This window comes from Natator depressus, chromosome 25 (assembly GCF_965152275.1).
Source record: "Natator depressus isolate rNatDep1 chromosome 25, rNatDep2.hap1, whole genome shotgun sequence".
In the NCBI taxonomy this organism is placed as follows: domain Eukaryota; kingdom Metazoa; phylum Chordata; order Testudines; family Cheloniidae; genus Natator; species Natator depressus.
This window is the reverse complement of record NC_134258.1, coordinates 7,096,791-7,115,934: the sequence shown is the minus strand read 5'-3', so window position 1 is coordinate 7,115,934 and position 19,144 is coordinate 7,096,791. Positions and strand designations below refer to the sequence as shown.

The following is a 19,144-nucleotide window of genomic DNA, read 5'->3' as shown; positions in this document are numbered from 1 at the left end:
GTACATTTTCTGAGTTGCCCTTTGGGCCGAAGTTTCTCCAGTTATTCCCAGACCAAAGGCATGTTTAGCTCTGAGGAAGTTCCACAGGGTAGTTTTTGCTGTTACCAGGCGTGGCTCTGGGTGGAAGGGGCGGCATGTGGTACCAAGCAGCAGTATAGACTCAGAGGTTTCAAGGCCAGAAGAGAACCCTATAGTCATCTAGTCTGACCTCCTGCACCTTGCAGGCCACAGAACTGCACCCACCCACTCCTGTCATAGACCCATAACGACTGGCTGAGTTATTGAAGTGCTCAGATCATGGTGTAAAGACTTTAAGTTACAGAGAATCCACCACTGACATTAGTTTAAACCTGCAAGTGACCCGTGCCCCATGCTGCAGAGGAAGGTGAAACCCCCCCAGGGTCGCTGCCAGTTTGATCCAGGGGAAAATTCCTTCCTGACCCCAAATATGGTGACCAGTTAGACCCTGAGCAAGTGGGCAAGACCCATGAGCCAGACACCTGGAAAGAACTCTCTGTAGCAACTCAAACTAACCTTTTCCTTCTACCTCAGGTAATGGCTTCAGATTAAACATGGCCTCCCGATCCGTCCCCTCCCGATCTGCTTTGTCCAAAGCCAGTCAGTTTATAAACAATGAAGACTGAAAAATCACTGGAAGCAACAGCCTACCGTGCACCCTTCCAGGGGGTTGCGACTCCAACAGCTGCACGGAGATGGGAGACCCAGCTATGCAGATGTTCACGCAGCATTTATTGCAGTGATGCGTTCGTGACCTCGCTGGGAGGAACCATAGTTGACTGGTGGCAGCATAGGGACCCAGGAGACATGGTGCGATCGGCCTCTGTCACTGATTGCATGCAGCGGTGTTGTCACCGTGTCGGTCCCAGGATATTAACGAGACAAGGCGGGTGAGGTAACGTCTTTTGTTGGACCGACTGCTGTCTCTCTCACCAACAGAAATTGGTCCAATGAAAGATATCACCTCACCCACCTTGTCTCTGTCACTGATTGGCTGTGTGTGCAGGTTACACACACAGGGGCAAGTTATTAGGTCCCAGCTCCTCAAAGGTATTTAGGCATCTAATTCCCATGGGAGCTAGGCACCTAAATGTCTTTGAGGAGCTGGGCCATCGCCACACTGTGCCTCAGTTTCCCCAGCTGTAAAATGGCTGCTAATACTAGATGATCCCCACCACGCCTGTGCATGACGGGTTCTCAGCTCTGGGGGACCTGGAGTGCAGGCCATGGCATGGGGGAGAGCCACATCCTTGGCATCATGTCCCCTCCCTGCAGAATCTCCCCCGCCAGGGGTTTTTGCGGCCTGGTGGGGCAGAGCAGGCCACCCCCTGCTTCTGCTGATGTCTGAGCAGCTCTTTTACCGGGAGATTCTGCTGCTTGAAGAACCCATGCAGGAGCTGTGCTGCTGGAGAGGGCAGGTGCAGAGAAGCATCCAGACCAGATGCCCCGGTCTGTTCAGGATGGGGGCTCCCCTTCCCTTGATCACCATAACCGTGGGGCACTTTCCCAGCCCCCAAGGGTGCCTAAGAGGTTTGATCGAAACGTAGCACAAGGGATTAAACAATTGCGTCTGCTTCACCTCCTGGCTGGTGAGGTTCTGGGCTTTCTGGCTGGGCGCATGGTGCCATCTAGCGTTAACTGTAGTGAATTAAAGTGATGTAAAGGTTACTACTTTCAGAGTAGCGGCCCTGTTAGTCTGTAGCCGCAAAAAGAACAGGAGGACTTGTGGCACCTTAGAGACTAACCAATTTATTTGAGCATAAGCTTTCGTGAGCTACAGCTCACTTCATCGGATGCAATCGGCTGAAGTGAGCTGTAGCTCACGAAAGCTTACGCTCAAATAAATTGGTTAGTCTCTAAGGTGCCACAAGTCCTCCTGTTCTTTTTAAGGTTACTACTGTTCTTTGTATCATTAGAAATATCACATGGTAACGTCCTTGTTTAGTGTTCATGGATGCTTTTTAATAAAATCTAACAAGGCAATTCCCTGACAAAAGCTCCATTGAGGTGGAGGTCAGGCTGAGAAGGGAGATCAGTAATTTAGGGCAAACCACGTTAGGGTTTGTTCCTTTTTTTACGTTGTGGGTTATCAGCAGGCTTTGAACCCAGGCCCGTCACATGCAGAGACAGCACAGACCTCTTCCATTGAAAGAAGACAGTGGCGATCCTGAAAGGGGCGTGGGGGTGGGTGCACAGTGGAGGCCTGGGGGATTTGTTGAGTGTGGGGGACCAATCTCTCCCCTCCACGTGTTCTGTCCCCCCACCCACAGGCATATTCACTCAGCCCTCCTCAATGCAGGTCCCTGCTGGCCATTCTCATCTCCAGGTGGGGTGGTTTTCCTAAAAGATCGGCTGTAGGAATTATTTGGGGGAAGTTCTCTGGCCTGTGTGATACAGAAGATCAGAGATGATCCCAGTGGTCCCATCTGGCTTTGGAACCTATAAATCACCACCCTCCCTCAAACATTGAGCAACCCCCCCACCCCCTTGTCATCTGCCCCCCTCCTTTGGTCTCCCATCCTCCATCCCTTGTCCCCTGCCCCCTCTTTCATCTCCTTCCTCCCCTTCTCCAAAGTCCCCAGAGTCAGTTTTGCAGCAACCTGGGGAGAAAAAAAACCTCATCTCCCAGCAACCCCCGTGCCTGTGTCCTGTCACTCCCCGCCCCTTCAGAGAGAGAATCTACCCCACCCTAGAGAGAACTAGCTCTAGGGTGACCAGCTGTCCCAACTTTATAGGGACAGCCCTGCTATTCGGGGCTTTGTCTTAGACAGGCGCCTATTACCCCTCACCCCCGTCACAATTTTTCACACTTGCTCTCGGGTCACCCCAACTAGCTCCCACAGCCCCTGCGCCTGCATCTCCCCTCCTCACCGCAGAGAGTCTGCCCCACCCTACAGAAAATGCCATCGCCCCCATCACTTCCGGAGTGGAGCACCTGCTTGGCAGGCTTGGGGCTGAATGTGCGGGGAAGGGCTCCCGGGGATGGGGAGCAGAACCGGGTGGGGGGGCGGAGAGAAAGCGGGCCTGGAGGGGTTACTAGTCCGACGACGGCTGGCTGGCAGCGGGCTGGAACTGTACAGTGGGGCTGCGGAGAGCCATTGAACCAAACTGTAAACCCTGCATATGATGGAAACCACTTCAAGCCAGGGGGTGCGGCAGCCCCCCCGGGACCCCTAGTTCCAGCACCTCTGCCGGCTGGCCAGGCAGGGAGCACCACACCTGCTACCACTGACCTTTTCATCACCTTCCCCCTGCAGACTTCCTCAAAGCACAACCAGCAGATCGCAAATGTACGCACATTTGCATATATACATTTGCATAACGATAGAGAGAGGAAGGAAAGAGGGCTGCGGTGAGGAGTGATACCCCCAGCCACTGGGGTCTTTACCCTGTCCCCACCCTCAGCCATTTCAGCCCTTAGAGACCCCCTCCTCCCAAAGCATACCCTCCTCTCCTTCGGCAGCACCAGCAGGCTCTCTGCCCCGCTGCCCCACAGAGCATTGGGAAGGGGAGGGTGGAGGCAGGGGGGAGTCTGAGGCCAGCCTGGTGTGTTTGGAAGAGTTACTTTGGCCCAAGGGGGTGCTGAGGGGCGGGCAGCCATAGGGTGGCAGAATTCCAGCGGCCGAGGATGGGCAGGGTAGTTGCAGGAATGGTAAACGTGTATGGAGCGGCTGGAGGAACACAAGAGATGTCCTGTCAGGTGGCCCAATCTTCCCATTTCTCTGTTCTGTGGAGCGCGTGTTATAAGATCGTAAGAACATGAGAACGGCCAGACTGGTCGGACCAATGGGCCATCTAGCCCAGTATCCTGTCTTCCGACAGTGGCTGGTGCCAGGTGATTCAGGGGGAATGAACAGAGCCATGCAATTATCGAGTGATCCATCCCCTGTCATCCACTCCCAGCTTCTGGCAGTCAGAGGTTTAGGGCCACCCAGAGCATGGGGCTGTGTCCCTGACCATCCTGGCTAATAGCCATTGACAGATCTTCTGAAGTGCTTCACAACATGGGGAATATTTCACTACAGAGCTAACTTGGGTGATGGGGTCTCACAAGAAAATTTTTGATGGCCTCAGAGTGCGGCCACCAACTCTCCCCCCAACCTGAAGCAAATACTCACTAGCAACCACACACCACACAACAAGAGCCACTAACCCAGGAACCTATCCTTGCAACAAAGCCCGTTGCCAACTGTGTCCACATATCTATTCAGGGGACACCATCACAGGGCCTAATAACATCAGCCACACTATCAGAGGCTCGTTCACCTGCACATCTACCAATGTGATATATGCCATCATGTGCCAGCAATGCCCCTCTGCCATGTATATTGGTCAAACTGGACAGTCTCTACGTAAAAGAATAAATGGACACAAATCAGACATCAAGAATTATAACATTCAAAAACCAGTTGGAGAACACTTCAATCTCTCTGGTCACTCGATTACAGACCTAAAAGTTGTAATTCTTCAACAAAAGAACTTCAAAAACAGACTCCCACGAGAGACTGCTGAATTGGAATTAATTTGCAAACTGGATACAATTAACTGAGGCTTGAATAAAGACTGGGAGTGGATGGGTCATTACACAAAGTAAAACTATTTCCCCATGTTTATCTCCCCCGCCCCCGACCCCGTTCCTCAGACTTTCTTGTCAACTGCTGGAAATGGCCCACCTTGATTATCACTACAAAAGGTTCCCTCCTCCCCCCCGCCCCCCGCTCTCCTGCTGGTAATAGCTCACCTTAAGTGATCACTCTCGTTACAGTAAAAAGAAAAGGAGGACTTGTGGCACCTTAGAGACTAACCAATTTATTTGAGCATAAGCTTTCGTTAGCTACAGCTCACTTCATCGGATGCATTCAGTGGAAACCTCTCGTTACAGTGTGTATGGTAACACCCATTGTTTCATGTTCTCTATGTATATAAATCTCCCCACTGTATTTTCCACTGAATGTGTGTGTGGACAGGAGGGGGTTGGGGCAACACCTGGGCGCAGGGCTGGGCTAATGCTGCAGTGAAGACAGACCCAAAGTTCATACAAAGTGGGGCCGGGGTGCGTGTGTGGGGCTGACGGGACCGACGGCTTGGAGCACACAGACACACACACAAAACTGCCCCCTCCCCCGGGCAAAGAGCCTTCAGCTGGTACAGGGGAAAGATGAGGTACCAGCACTGAGGCCTGGTGGGGCTGGCCCCTGCCCCAGCACAGCTCCCCCTCTTTGAAACAACCCATCTCAGTCTCCCCCAAACATCCCCGCTCCCCTTCCTATTACCCCAGGGGGTCACAGCAGTAGGGGAGGCCTCTGGGATAAGAGGCTGCAGGGGATACCATGGTGTATTGTGTGTGTGTGTGTGTGTGTGTGTGTGTATCAGGAAAGTCCTGGGAGCAGGGAAGGGAGCATGCATGGGGGTCAGGGAGAGATAGCTATGTTGGGGTTCCTCCAGATTCACGCTTCCCTCTGGTCAGGCCTTCCTGCATTCATGTCCATCTTTCAGGCTTCTGCAGACATCACGAGAGGTCTTGCAAAAAAGAAACAGTTCCTCCTGGTGGACAGAGTGCTGTTCTGGGACTCAGGAGACCTGGATTCTATTCCTGGCTCCGCCACAGGTCAGCTTGGGGACCTTAGGCACGTCACTGCCCTGCTCTGTGCCTCAGTTTCCCCAGCGGTACAAGGGAGCTAATGCTACTAAGCCCCCCCTATTTTGAAGGGGCTTTGAAATCTATGGATAAGATGAGCTAATTATTAGATTGCCACCTTGTAGCAAACAGCGTAAGACCCTGAGAAGAGGAGAGGGGAGGGGAGAGCACAAGTTGTCAGTGCCGAAAAAGAGCCCGGTCTTTACAGCACATGGAATAGCCCAGCCGGTGAGGCCCCGACCCACAAAGAGACTTAGGCGTTGTGACGCTGAGCCTGCAAACATCTCCCTGGAAACTCACAGAAACAACACCGGGCCCTACAAAGCCTGAGCTGGGCGCCTAGGGGCCCCGTGTGATAGGTGCCAAAACAGCCAGCATGCGGAGCAGGGAGCTGCCTACGCTAGCCACTGGGAGATGCCAAGGAGCGGGATATGTCCTAAGCCCCATTCCCCCATCGCTGCTTGCAAGCCACAAACTGGGGATGACAGGTGCTGCTTGCCTTAGGCCCCGGAGCACCCACAGGAAAAGCTGAGTGCTGAACATCAGCCTCTGCCCAGCGCCTCCTGCCTGCCCCACTGATCGGGGGGGGGGAGCAAGGAGGTGCTGGGGGAGGAGCGGGATGTGCCCAGAGGAAGGGGTGGGGCCTTGGGGAGCACCCCCTGGCACATTAGAAAGTCAGCACCTATGCCCCCTAACTTATGTGCAATCGACATGCTCGGAGGTTGCCTAACACCACACAAAAGAGCAACAAGGAGGCAAAGGCAGCCTGCCCTCCCTTACAGCCTTGAGCTCAGCAGTTAGGGCACTCACCTGGGACACCCCCCTCCCGCAATTCAAGTCTCCTCTCTGCCCGATGAGAAGGGATCTGCTACCTCCCAGGTGAGGCCCCTTAGCACTGGGCTAGAGCGATTCTTGCGCCTTCTCTGGCCCAATTAATATTGGGTTATTCAGTGATTTAGTTAGAGAGGAACAACTTGTGGGAGACCTACAGCAGAACATCCCACACTACCTGTGCGGGCCCAGGTCTTACCAACCACCCGCAGAGACTCCCACTCCCCGTTTACACGGATGTCAGGTCAGAAAAGAACAGGAACGAGGAAAAAGTTTTAGCCAACCCACAAGGACAGTTTTGCCACCTTGTTTCTCAACAAAAACCACTCAGCAACTGAATGTGAAACTATTTCCAGCCGAAGTGCTGAGGGTCTGAGCTGAGAAGCTTTCAACCCATGGGGAGAAAAACAACAAAACCCATTTCCCAGATCCTGAAGGCGACATTTGCACCGGAAGAACAATGCAAATTCGGAACTATTTTGTTTCAGCTTCAGTCTGTCTCTCCTGCTTTACTAGGGGTGAGACTCACGAAGACAAATCAAGACAGGCTGCCCACCAGAAATCCTCTGACGATATAAGATGAACATCCATTCACAGTCAACCCGGCATACAAAAGAAAGCAAAATTCTCCCTTTATTGATCTGCTAATTTGGGGCAGTCCAAGCTCTTTATTAGCCATGTCAAATCCCTACATCAGCTGAGACAGTGGTTTTGGAGCATCCCAGTCAACCAGGGCCATAAGACCGGACTTGTCTGAAAATAAATCCCCCTCCCCAGAGAATAATTGGCTCTCAGCACTTCTGTTAAATATTCCCTGTGGCTCTTTCCCCAGGTAGTCAGATAAGAGCAACACACGCACACGGTTCTGTGGCACCAGGTTCCCCAGGTTCTCGCACAGCCCGTGCTGTTCTGGAGGTAGCGTTGTTAGAATTCCCTGACGAATATGCATCCAGATCCCCCGTGGGGCCCACAGGGTTTGCCCGAGCAGTTCAGCCTAACGTTGCGCTGCTCAGACGTATCGAAAGGAGACTGTACCTCCGCCATCTTTCGAGAATGGCCGGTTTCCTTGCTCCACCCCTCTCCAGCAAAATCTAGATACAGAATCGTCTTCTTTGAGGTAACTGTGCAGTCTCAGGAGAGCATCCCCACTGTGTTGGTCCCAGGTTGGACGGCAAGAGTTCCTATATCACTGCAGGGGGCCCTGAGGAAATCAGTCGTTAACCATTGCTGGGATTAACCATGGCTGAAATTTCGGATCCCCCATCTGTGCTTTCCCCACAGCTCCGGGTTCAGGATTCACTGTGCAACAGCAACAATGTATGAGTGCGGTGTGCCAAGTCACACGGTCAAAGTCACCACTGCTATAAGTGAGAACAACATCATTCTTACTTACTATTTGTCCTCTTCCTGTCCCGCCGTGCTAGGAGCTGTACAGATGTGTAACAAAGAGCCAGTCCCTGCTCCCAAGAGCTTACAATCTTAACTCGCGACACAAATCAGTGCAGGTAACTTCCGTGGACGACGCAACGTGGCTCCAGGTCACGGACAACAGCAGAGCAGCAGCCCGGGCTGGGCAGCAGAGCCACGCCGCAAGGGAAAGGAAACCAGAAAGGGAGTCGAAGCACTCGGTAAAATGGCAGCTTCAGCAGAAGGGCACAAGAAGCAGCTGCCAGCAGCCATCTGGAGTTAACTCTGCCCCCACCCACCCACCCAACTTTAAATACAAGCATAAATGACAACGCCAGCGTCTGGAAATCCGAACAACGCTCGTGCCATAGTCTCTGCACCATGCTTGACCAGTCTCTGCTACACATCTGGCCTGCAGCTGCTCTCCCCACCCCAGTCGGCAAGGGGAGCCGGTGCTCACTGGGCAGGGTCTGTTTTCTCTTGATCAGAAGATGAGGTTGGATGAATTCATTTGTCTCTCTCTCTGCTCCACCCGTCTGGGCAGCCTGCAGACTGAGGCTTGCTCAGATCTTCTGCACGTAATTCCCAGGGAAGAGCCCTTCTTTGCCATGAAGCCGACCTTTCCACCATCCGGAGGGATCTGGAAAAAAAGTGACGGGATCATTATTATTCAATGTAGGGCAAGAGCAGTGCTGTTGGCGTGGTATTTGTGCCCTGCAATCTCCATCTTACTCGGGCAGGGGTGGGCGAGAGGCAGAGAGCTGGGTCCATGTCTGTGTTTGTTTGGTGAGCTGCACGGCAGAGTGGTACATGTACCCATGGCTCACCGTAGCAAGCCGATATAGGTATGGCCCAAACCCAGCGCGTAGCTCAGTAGCCACCTGGCTAAGAAAGCAGCCCTTTTAAGGATTGTTACTCATCCCTTTTTAGGAAGGGGTTAGAAACTATTGTCCAATTTAACCTTAACGAGCAAGATTACCACCCTGGCAAAACCATTAGCCATCTGACAAAATCCTATGGCCTGTGTTGAAGTTCTCTGGCCTGGGTTACACAGGAGGTCAGAAGACAGAATTGTATCCGTCCCGTCTGGCCTTAGAAATCGACGAGTGAAATGTTCTCCAAACAGATCGCTTGCCAGCCAGCTATGGAAATACAACTGCACACATACCAACCCCTCTCAGGGAGCAAGCAAAGACCTCTGAGGCTATGAGCAGACTCCCTGGGGAAGTCAGATTGTCCTTGGTAGTGCACACTTCTCCGACATCGTGTGTTAATTCCACGACCACAACACAGGGAAGATGATTGTACATGACAATTCAGCTGGTTCCTTGGTCAGAGGCAGGAAGCCAGGGTGTGTCCTCAGCCCTGTGTTGCTCTGCTTGTCCACGGAGCGTCCCACTCCTGAACAAGCGAATAGGCATTCAGTACAGCACAGTCAGCTGGTACGAAGGGCAGCGGGGACCCCGAGATGGAAATACTTCCTGATGGTTGCACCGATGGCTCCATTACATTTTCCAGTCTCTGCAAACAGGTTCTGTGCTTCTGCTAAGTTCTTTGGTCTTGATTCTTCCTTTTGGTTCTTTAGTCTTTTTGTCCATCTGAGGCATCTGTCTGCAGGTGACCCATGTCCTCCACTGTCACCCAGTTAAGCGATACTCTGTTGGGTGCCATGTCCAGGTTCCTTTACCTAGACAGAAGCCTCTCACATGACTGTGAGGTGAAGCAGCTACTCCTCAGGCCAATGCCCTGGTGGGCGGAGAGGGAGCATTTGGAACGTGCCTGATATAAGGATCCAACCCAAGCCAGGTGGTGGGTTTCTCCTCTGCTTTATGATGGTGCAATTGTAAGCAGGGGAATAGTCCCGCTCTTGTGGGGAACTTTCCTGGCTTCTGTACTACCCCGGTGAAGTGGGCTAGTGAAAGGATCTGAGTCCTCGCTCCCACCTCCTTTACCCAGTGGCCTCCCTGCCCTTGAGGACTGCCCTTCCACTCTCCTGTCTGGCAGAGTCCTCGTAACCCCAACAAGCCTGGGCCCAGGATTCCTGGGGGGCTCGACTCCCAACCCTGCTGTGGTCACCTAGGACAGGGGCTAGGGTGTCCCCACTCCGGGGCACTCTCTCTGCACTGGGCACTTCTCTGACCCACTGACCATTACATACAAGTTAAAGCAACTGCAAGTTATTTAATCAACAATTAATTTTAAAAAGAATAAGGGGAAATGGGAAAGGTTAAAGGAAACACATCACCCCGCTCGGTGGCAGGGAACATCACAAACAGTGTCTCTGGAACGTCAGGGCAGTTCACAGTCTGTTCCTTGTAAGTCCCAGGCCTCCTGCTCAGGCCCTGGCCGTGCTGCAGGGATGCTGTGGGTTGGACACTCGCTCTGGCGGTGGCCACACACTCTCAGGCTCTAAGTGGCAGGACCCTTCTGCCCAGTGTCGCCCCTGCCCCGTTGGGGTTATGATCCAAGCCTGGCCTGCAGAGCCTCCTGGCTGAGGCGTCTCCCTGTGCTGGGCCCGCTGCCCAGAGTCCCCCTCGCTCTCTGCAGCTGCTCACCGCACCCAGCTCCGGACTGCTCCAGCCCCAGCTCCACCACTCGGTCTCTGCACCGCTGCTGCTCTGCCCCCAGCTCCCTGGGCTGCTTCTCTGGCCCCTCTGGCTCTGGCTGCTCCCAGGGCAAGTCTGCTCTCTCTGGGTTGTACCTCTGGCTTTGGGGCTGCAGCTCTGCTCCCAGGACAGGGTCTGCTCTCTGGGCTGTGCCTCTGGTCCCTCTGGATCTGGACCAGCTCTGCTCCCCAGCTTAGCTCGGGCCCCTGCTTTCTCCTTAGCTCAGCCCCACTCTGTCTGACCCAGGCAAATCCAGCTCACACGGAGGACAGGACCTCCCTGGCCTCCTGACTCCCTGATCAGCCTGCTCGCCCTGTCATTCTGGCTGACCTGGAGCATTGGCCTCTCCCCATTGTTCCTGGGGGCTGTCAGTCTCAGGGCCCTGATTCTCCATCAACCCTTCCCCCTTTTTAGTACTGGGAACTAGCAAATAAAACACCCCCACTGACTGTTAGTAAGGGGGCAACAGTCCCCCCTTACACAATGAACAGGTAAAGAGCTGGTGCTGCATTAACCCTCCATGCATACAGCGATATACTGAAGATAAACCAGCCGGACGGCCAGTGAATAACGTGTTGCTCATGACAGCACAAGTGGCTGGCACTGAAGCCCTGATGGCGGAGGAGAATCAAGATGAGCATGTTCCTAAGGTGCCTATTGAGAGGTTCTTAAACAACTAAGCAATGGAAAAGGCTCCCAAGAGAGTCCGAGAACCATGCAGAGCTGCTAAGTGGGCAGCCAAAAAGCGTGTAATGTCCCATCGCCCAGAGCAAAGGCCACACGGGATAGGGAAGAGGGTGTCCCAGCTAGCTGACAAAGCCACGTCCCTCATGCCAAGGCCACCTGCACTGAGCAGGATCCCACACTCTTTGGACATCCCTGCTGATGGCTTGTGTATTGCCAAGACCCAGGGCAGGAGGGATCTCTAAAGACACGAGGACGCAGCTAATCAGCCACAGAGACACCTTCGGATTCCCTGGCAGCCAAGCTTGCAGAGGAGGAAGGACGCTACAGCAAGGCGGGGTTGCTGCGTCCATAGACTCCTCTCCTTTCCTTACATCCCTTCGCCCACTGGGCTGCACTGCCCGCCCCTGCTCAGGTGTATGACACGGGGTGGGGGGCGGGCAGCAGGTGCCTCATACGTACCTTCCAGCAGGATGTCTATGACGTCCCCGACGTTGAAGCTGAGCTCATCCACGTCCTGCCCGATGTACTGATACAGAGCTTGGCAGCGTGGGCCGGTGACCTTGGGCTGGGGCTTGGGGCGTCCTGCCGGAGGGGGCCGCTGATTCATGCTTCTCTTCCTCTGCATGCTAGAGGGGCAAAGAACAAAAGGCACCGGCTCAGCGTGGTCCGTGCAGCAGCAGAATGTGGCAGGAACAGGGCAGTGGGGACCCAGAACGCACAGCCGGCTACCTTTCCCTTCCAAGGGCAGGAGGGTCACAAGCTCCTGTGGGTGGATTCCCCTGACCCCGAGCATACCAAAAGGGAAAGAGGCTTTCCAGAGGGGCACACAGGTTAGAGCGCTCTTTGCTTATTCCCTAGTGCCATTGTCTGGACTTTCCCTCCCGAAGTCTCCCATTCCCAGGCTGCATGGGAGCTGGTAGCGTCACCACCCAGGGGGTAAAGCTGCAGGGGAGAAGGATGTGACAGAAACTCTCTGTCTAAACAGCCTCTTGGATCCTCTCTGCAAGGTCACACAGCCCGGGGCTGGAGATGTGATGCTGATCTCCCGCACTGTGATGAATGGGCAGGCTGTGCTATGTCACGGATGAATGCAGCAGGAGGGAGCTGATTAGAAAGAGGAGAGGAAATGTCCCAGTGCCCAGCTCCGAGGCCTGGGAGGACCCAGGGAGCACGCAGTCTCTCGAACAGGCTGGCAAGAGGGGCCCGACTTTTGCAACACCTACCCTGCCACCCCTTGGTCGGGCACATTCAGGAACTCCAAGTTTTGCTCAGAGGGGGGTCGTGCCCTGGTCCTGTGGCTCATGCCCTGTTTGGGCAGCATGGCAGCAGGAGGCCCCTGCACCTGTTTCTGGGTCATGGAGTACATCTGCTCCCGCTGCCTGTTGTCATTACGGGGGAACTGGGCAGCTCCGTTCCTGCAGGTCCCTGAAAGAACCACCAGACAGGGATCGGTTACCCAGGAATACTTCCCACCCAGCCAGCCAGCCGGTGCCATCCGTAGATCTACGTGCCGCAGCCTTATGTATCCCATTTCCCAGACAGGGAATCTGAGTCAGTGGCCAAGCCAGGACTAGATTCTGGTTGTCCTGATTCCCAATCCAGGGGCTGCTGGCCACTGGGCCCGCCGCCTTTTCCATCTGAAAAGGTAAAGCCAGGACTAGATGACCTCCGGAAGTCTCTTCCACCCCTAATCTTCTCTGATTCTATTCTCTGACTTGGATTAACCCCTCGGAGGCTCCGTGGACACTCACCACAGTTCCGAAATGGGGGTGCGTGTACAGGGGCTCTGCTGAAGTGCCTTTGCCCAATCTTGCCCCTTTAATGTGAGCTTTGGGGCTGAATTCACAGCGCTGGAGACAGCCCTCTAAGTTCTCCACCGAAGAGGGACAGCTCAAGGCAAGCTGCCACCTCTGACCTGGGCTGCGCAGGGCTGAGATAGGAGCTCAGCGTCCGTAGCCAAAGCTCGGCCCCTCTGCGGAGACTGGCACCAGGCCTGTCAGCCAGAACCATCTGAGATAGTTGTTTTTTGCAACAGGGTCACCTGCTCAACAGGGGCTGGTCTGAGAACTAGCAACTCATTTCACATGTGCCACTCAACAGCCATCAGATGGCGACAGCTTTGGGTGCCAAGGGGCAAACTTCTGTATCCCCCGTCTCAGTCCCCAGAGCCACTCATTCCTGCCCACCCCTCCCACTGAAGGTTTGCCTGGGGATGGCCCCTGAGGCAGTGCCCCCCTTTGGCTCTGTCCGTCTCACCTCTGGGGGCTTGTGGGGCACTTCTGGAGGGCGCTGGTTGCTTGCGGTGGCCTCTGCTCTGCTGGATACCTTTCTTAGTGGGCTCTGTTGGGACAAAAGAGAGCAGGGTGGATGGGGGCTGGGCCCAGGCTCATAATAGAACCCAGGCGTCCTGCCTCCCTGTTCCCCCCCCCCCCGGCTCTAACCACTAGACATCACTGCCCTCCCAGAGCTGGGGATAGAACCCATGCCTCCTGCCTCCCTGCCCCCCCCCCCTCCACTTTAGCCACGTGGGACAGAGACCAGAAGCCCAAACTGTGTGACATTCCCCCTGACCCCAACGACTGGGGAGTGCAGGACACCAGGCGCTGAGCGGAGCCCCTGCCAACCCGGTTCGCAGCGGGTTTCCAGGTGGGCCTATGCTGCTGTTAGGGAGGGGCACCATTGCTCAGCTGGAAGGGCCTGCAGTCGGTGTTATCCCGGGAGCAAAGGGCCTGGTTCCGTACAAGCGCTCGGTACAACAAGACCAGGGCGCAGAAACTGGGGGGTGCTGGGACTCCAAAGAGGCACCTTCCCAGCAGCCCACGCTAATTGCAGAACAGCCCCCCGAGTGCAAAGCCCAGGACCCGCCGCAGACACTCACTGGAGTTCTTGGGGAGCCCGTCCCCGATGCTGACGGCCAGGTTCTTGCCTCCTGCTTTGAAGACGGCCACGTCGCCCTGGCCCCTCAGGAATGTCACGCTGCGGGTGCCGCCCCCACCCCACCCGACCTTCTTCACCCGGAACTGTAGTCTGAGCAAGTGGGGAGAAAGGCTGTCAGGGCTCAGGGTCCAACCAGGGCCCCCCACACCTGGGGGGGGTCTTTGTTTGAAAAGCCCTAGTGCCACTGAACTTGACAAATCAGGGTCACAGGCTTCCCCTAACTACCCGCAGAGCCCCAGACTAAAATAATGACTTCCCCCACCAGCCATTCTACAACCCCACTCCCCTCTCAGAGCTGGGAACAGAACCCAGGAGTCCTGCCTCCCAATCCCCCCCTCTAACCAGTAGCCCCCACTCCTGTCTCAGAGCTGGGAATAGAACCCAGGAGTCCTGCCTCCCAATCCGCCCCCCCACTCTAACCAGTAGCCCCCACTCCCCTCTCAGGGCTGGTAATGGAACCCAGGAGTCCTGCCTCCCAATCCCCCCCCTCTAACCAGTAGCCCCCACTCCCCTCTCAGAGCTGGGAATAGAACCCAGGAGTCCTGCCTCCCAATCCCCCAACCCCCCTCTAACCAGTAGCCCCCACTCCCCTCTCAGAGCTGGTAATGGAACCCAGGAGTCCTGCCTCCCAATCCCCCCCCCCCCGAACCAGTAGCCCCCACTCCCGTCTCAGAGCTGGGAATAGAACCCAGGAGTCCTGCCTCCCAATCCGCCCCCCCACTCTAACCAGTAGCCCCCACTCCCCTCTCAGGGCTGGTAATGGAACCCAGGAGTCCTGCCTCCCAATCCCCCCCCCCGAACCAGTAGCCCCCATGCTCCTCCCAGCGCTGGGAACACAGGGCTCTCTAATACGCTGGTGGAGCCGAGTGGCAGATTGGCCCCAGCTGCACCCCCCCTGCCCTGCCCCACCGCCTCTCACGTGTCAGCGAAGCTGAGCTGCAGCTTGCGCTGGGTCAGCTCCTCGTAGCGTTTACACAGCAGGCTGATGAGCTCGGTCTTAAAGATGGACTCCAGGAAGCTGTCGGCTTCCTCCTCATGGAGGATGAAGAAGTCGTCCTGCCTCGTGCTGGCCAGACAAAGAACCAGAGAAGAGGGTGTCAGAGCCCAGCTGGGAGGAACCCTAGGGCTGGCTGGAGGCCACACGGACCCATCTGGAGGCCACAAGGGCCAGGGAGCTGTCAATTTGTGAAGCTGCCCCTGGCTGTAGGGGTGTCCACGGACTGTGACGCTTTGCCTGGGGCCTCCCCCTGCAACCCCTTCCTTGCACCCCCACCCCGGTCTGTGACGTCTTCATCTCCAGCAGGGACAGGAAAGTGTCCGTGGCTGCCAGGCTGGCCCTGAGGCTTTGGAGAAGTTCTTGCAAAATGGGGGGTGGCCACCAGGAAGAAGGGAGACACTGGAAAGGACAGCAGGAGAGCCCGCCCACCAATGCGCCCTGTGCTGTGGGCCCGGGGCATTGGTAGGAGGGGTTGAGCTGGGTGCCCATAGGGCTGAGGCCATAGCAGTGGGTTGGTTCCCTGGTGGTGGGGGGTGAAGCTGAGGACTTCTGGAGGAGGAGTCACTATGCCCACATGCAACCAGACCCACATTTGTGGTCCCAAGACCTTGCAGGGGGATGTGGGGGTGGGCAAGGTCCAGGCAACTAGGGGCCCTGCCAGCTGCAGGGGTCACCTGAGCGAGACTCTGCAGATGGCCTGGATCTCCACCTTCTTCTTCAGCACCTCCTTGATCTGGCCTTTCTCGGGACCCTTCTTGACCTTCTCACGGCCAATCAGGTAGAAGTACTTGGGGGTCAGGATGAAGTCACGCTTGATGGGCTGCGGGGAGAGATGGGGCAGCAGTATGAGGGGAGGTGAGTGACAGTGGGAGAAGCCTGGACCGACCCCAGGGAGTCAATTGCCACGTCTCACAGGGAGCAGCACCGGGGACCCCAGGGCAACAGCGGGCGAAGCTGGGGAGGGGAGGCCAGCTCTTTGGGGTCATCGCTGGCGCAGGGGTGGTTAAACCAATCACTGTCTGCAGATTTCAGAAGGGGAGAATTCCCACCCCGCTCCCATGCCCCTCCAAAATCTCTCTCTGTTTCCATCTGGGCAAGGGGAAGCAGAGTCCATTTTCAAAACCCAGCGGCTGCCAGCTCCCGGGCAGGGAGCAATGGACACATCCGAGACCTGACCGACTGCAGCCCTGCCGGAGGAATGGGTAGGGGATCCCACGGACAGCAGGGCCCTTGAGAGGACTCTCCCGTCCCTACAGCGCAGCCTGGGATTTGCCTCTCCCTTTCTGAGAGGAGGAGGAATTCCGCTGGCCCCTGCCCCCAGCCCCGGATGAGTCCGGTTACCTTGAATCTCCGGTCGTACTTGGTGACCGAGTCAGCGAAGTCTATCCGCTCCCTCTTCCCCATGAACTGACGCAGCTCAGGCCTGTCCTCCATGCCCAGATAATCGCCCACAAAATTCCGGTTGATGCTGTTCTTCCTCCTCTCCTTGAAATTGTACAGGATGTGGGAAGCTGGGCAGGGACACACATCAACAAGAGTCAGTCACAGAGCGGGTCAGTGGCCCGTCCAGGCAGGTATGTCATCCTTGTGTTGGAGGCTTTCAGAGGATGGTGTTAAAAGTCCACAGAGTACTTCACTGTGTAACCCTATGCAATGGGGGTGGACATATCTTCCTGACCCCCAGTGTATGACCTGAAGCCTGAGGATTTATAGCTCATGGGATTTTTGTCCTAGCTATTCTAACTGCAAGTGCTATTCTTGGTCATATAAATGTCCCATCTCACTGAGCTGCTGGCTCAACAACATCCTGCAGCAGCAAGTTCCACAGGTTAATTATACATCACATAAAGTGTTTTCTTTTAGCTGTTTGAAGTTTGTCAACTTTTAACGATGCTGACTACCCTCTAATGCTTGTGTTGTGGAATGGGAGTGCATGCCTGGCCTTCTTTGCACCATCATTTTAGGTGCTTGTATATCTCCTTTCGCTTTTGGCGTGAACAATTTGAGAGTATTAGTAAACATCTGCAGTGGTATTAGCAGTACAAGTAGGAATACCTGCGCTTCCATATTACGTTACAAACGTTTATTAATTAATTAAGCTTCTTAACACCCCAGCGGAAACAGAGGCATGGAGAAATAAGTGGCTTTCCGGAAAACACAGAAGAAATCACAGAAAGCTTGTAAAAGAGCTAAGGATTCCTGCCTCCCACTCCCCTACCTCTCTCCCTCCCAGAGCCAGGAATAGAACCCAGGAGTCCTGGTTCCCACTTCTCTCAATCCAGACCCACAGCCAGGAATAGAATCCAGGCGTCCTGCTTCCCAATTCTCACAATCCAGACCCACAGCCAGGAATAGAACCCAGGAGTTCTGCTTCCCAGTCCCCCAAATGCTAGATATATTGCTTTTTAAACAAAAATGTATTAAAAGGCCATTGTCAAAAGTTGGCAAGGGCTAACTTTGTGCCCTGCCTGCTTGTCCCCCGCCCCCAAATGGCTCCCCAGCTGCTCCTCCCTGTGCAATCCAGCAGGCGAGAAGGTGGAATGCCCAGTCGGGCTAAGTGCACTTTACCCCAGGTTGTATCAGCTCCCTGCTCAGTGTCTCCACAGAATCTCCCACCCTGGGTCTGCTGGCACAGCTCTCGGCCCTCTTACCCTCCTCTCGCATCTGTTCGTACTTCCGGATGGCGATGTGCTTCCGCCAGGCCTTCTGGATAACGCGGGCAAAGCCATCAAACTTCCGCTCCCGCATCTCCTCCAGCAGAAAGAGCTGGTGGCAGAAAAAGACAAATGCACAGGGAGCGTGAGACCCAGCCAGACCTATGCAGAGACGGGGTCGCAAGACAGAGGCCAACCCGTGCTCTCCTTAGGGGCTGCAGAAATGGTGCGAGTAGAAAGACGGACAGACAGACAGGTTTCTATCTCATCTAAACCTCTCTCTGTATCAGCGATCACTCCCTCTAGGTTGCGCTGGATGATAGAGGTCACCAAGCTGGCTTTACAGGGGCTGCGCCCAGTTTTCTTCATTCCCCACGGGGGGTAGGAACCAGAATTGCAGCCTCCCCAAAGCCTCCTCCCTTCTACCCATCAGCTGAGCCCCTGTGAGCCAAAGGCTGGGGAAATTGGTGAAAACATTTGACACCGACTCGGTTCACGTGTTTTTTTGCACCCTGTAATGTTGGGTGTTTACCCCAAAATTAACAAGCCCGGGAGCTCTCTGCAGAACCCTCCTCTCTTGGAAATGCTTTGTCATTCCTTAGATCCCCTCTGCTGATGTTCCACCCATTAGCTGCAGGGCAGCCCTGGGAAAGAGCAACACAGAGTCACCGAGACCAGGCGGGAGGCCCTTTGCCCCAATTTCATGGTGATGGCTGGTGATGGCTGGTGACCGGCTACCCCTTCCAGCATCTATGCTGGCTGGAGTCGGGTGATTTTATGGGGGCTGCTAAGCACATCCATTGCCCCCGCCCCGAATCCTTGATAATCCTTGGGGGGCAACGGGTGAACCCACATTGCAGCAGGCAGCTCCAGTCTTAGGGGAGATGGGCCGGAGCAGGGACACTTACCGATTCTGGGTTCTTGACAAAGATCTTGCTTCGGCCCATCTGATACTGGTCGGCATCCATGTTAACAGACCGCAGCAAGTGCTGCACACCCTGGTGCTCGTCCCCGCGCCAGCACGGCCACGTCTCCGCCGTCAGGATGGCGTACCTGCCAGGAAAGGGGCAGGTTAGCTGACGGGCTTTTGGGGACTGCAGCTCAGATGCCTTCAGAAACAAGAGGTCCTCTCTGGAGCTCCCAGGCCAGGTGAGGATCTAGCTGCACTGATTCCTGGCGCAGTGGGTGGGGGCCCAGCCCTGGCAGAGTGCACCGCTCTGGGGGGGGGCGGGGGGGGGCCCTGCAGCACTCGTGGAGATGGCCTTACCTTTGTAGAAACTTGTGAAACACCCGGCGATAGGCAAATCCTGCCCTGCGTACCCGGATGTTCTCTTTCAGCCCCAGATATTCCACTTGGTGCTTCACCCTG

At 55.3% G+C, this 19,144-nt stretch overlaps 1 protein-coding gene and 1 long non-coding RNA gene across 2 annotated transcripts in view; one reads left to right on the top strand and one right to left on the bottom strand.

The window, feature by feature from the left end:
- Nucleotides 1-19,144, top strand: part of LOC141977754 (uncharacterized) — a 24,764-nt gene extending 5,620 nt beyond the window's left edge. Inside the window, exon 3 of the long non-coding RNA XR_012636280.1 lies at nt 19,114-19,144. This is a non-coding gene — a long non-coding RNA (uncharacterized LOC141977754). The remainder of the gene's footprint in view (nt 1-19,113) is intronic.
- MYO1F (myosin IF) overlaps nt 8,309-19,144 on the bottom strand; it is a 46,277-nt gene continuing 35,441 nt past the window's right edge. The window contains exons 18-28 of the mRNA XM_074939412.1: nt 19,043-19,141; nt 18,684-18,828; nt 17,773-17,887; nt 16,463-16,632; nt 15,796-15,941; nt 15,044-15,190; nt 14,066-14,214; nt 13,444-13,527; nt 12,411-12,612; nt 11,647-11,813; nt 8,309-8,534 (exon numbers count right to left, since the gene is read on the bottom strand). Coding sequence (XP_074795513.1) covers nt 8,458-8,534; nt 11,647-11,813; nt 12,411-12,612; nt 13,444-13,527; nt 14,066-14,214; nt 15,044-15,190; nt 15,796-15,941; nt 16,463-16,632; nt 17,773-17,887; nt 18,684-18,828; nt 19,043-19,141 — 1,501 coding nt within the window. The 3' untranslated portion in view covers nt 8,309-8,457. The remainder of the gene's footprint in view (nt 8,535-11,646; nt 11,814-12,410; nt 12,613-13,443; nt 13,528-14,065; nt 14,215-15,043; nt 15,191-15,795; nt 15,942-16,462; nt 16,633-17,772; nt 17,888-18,683; nt 18,829-19,042; nt 19,142-19,144) is intronic.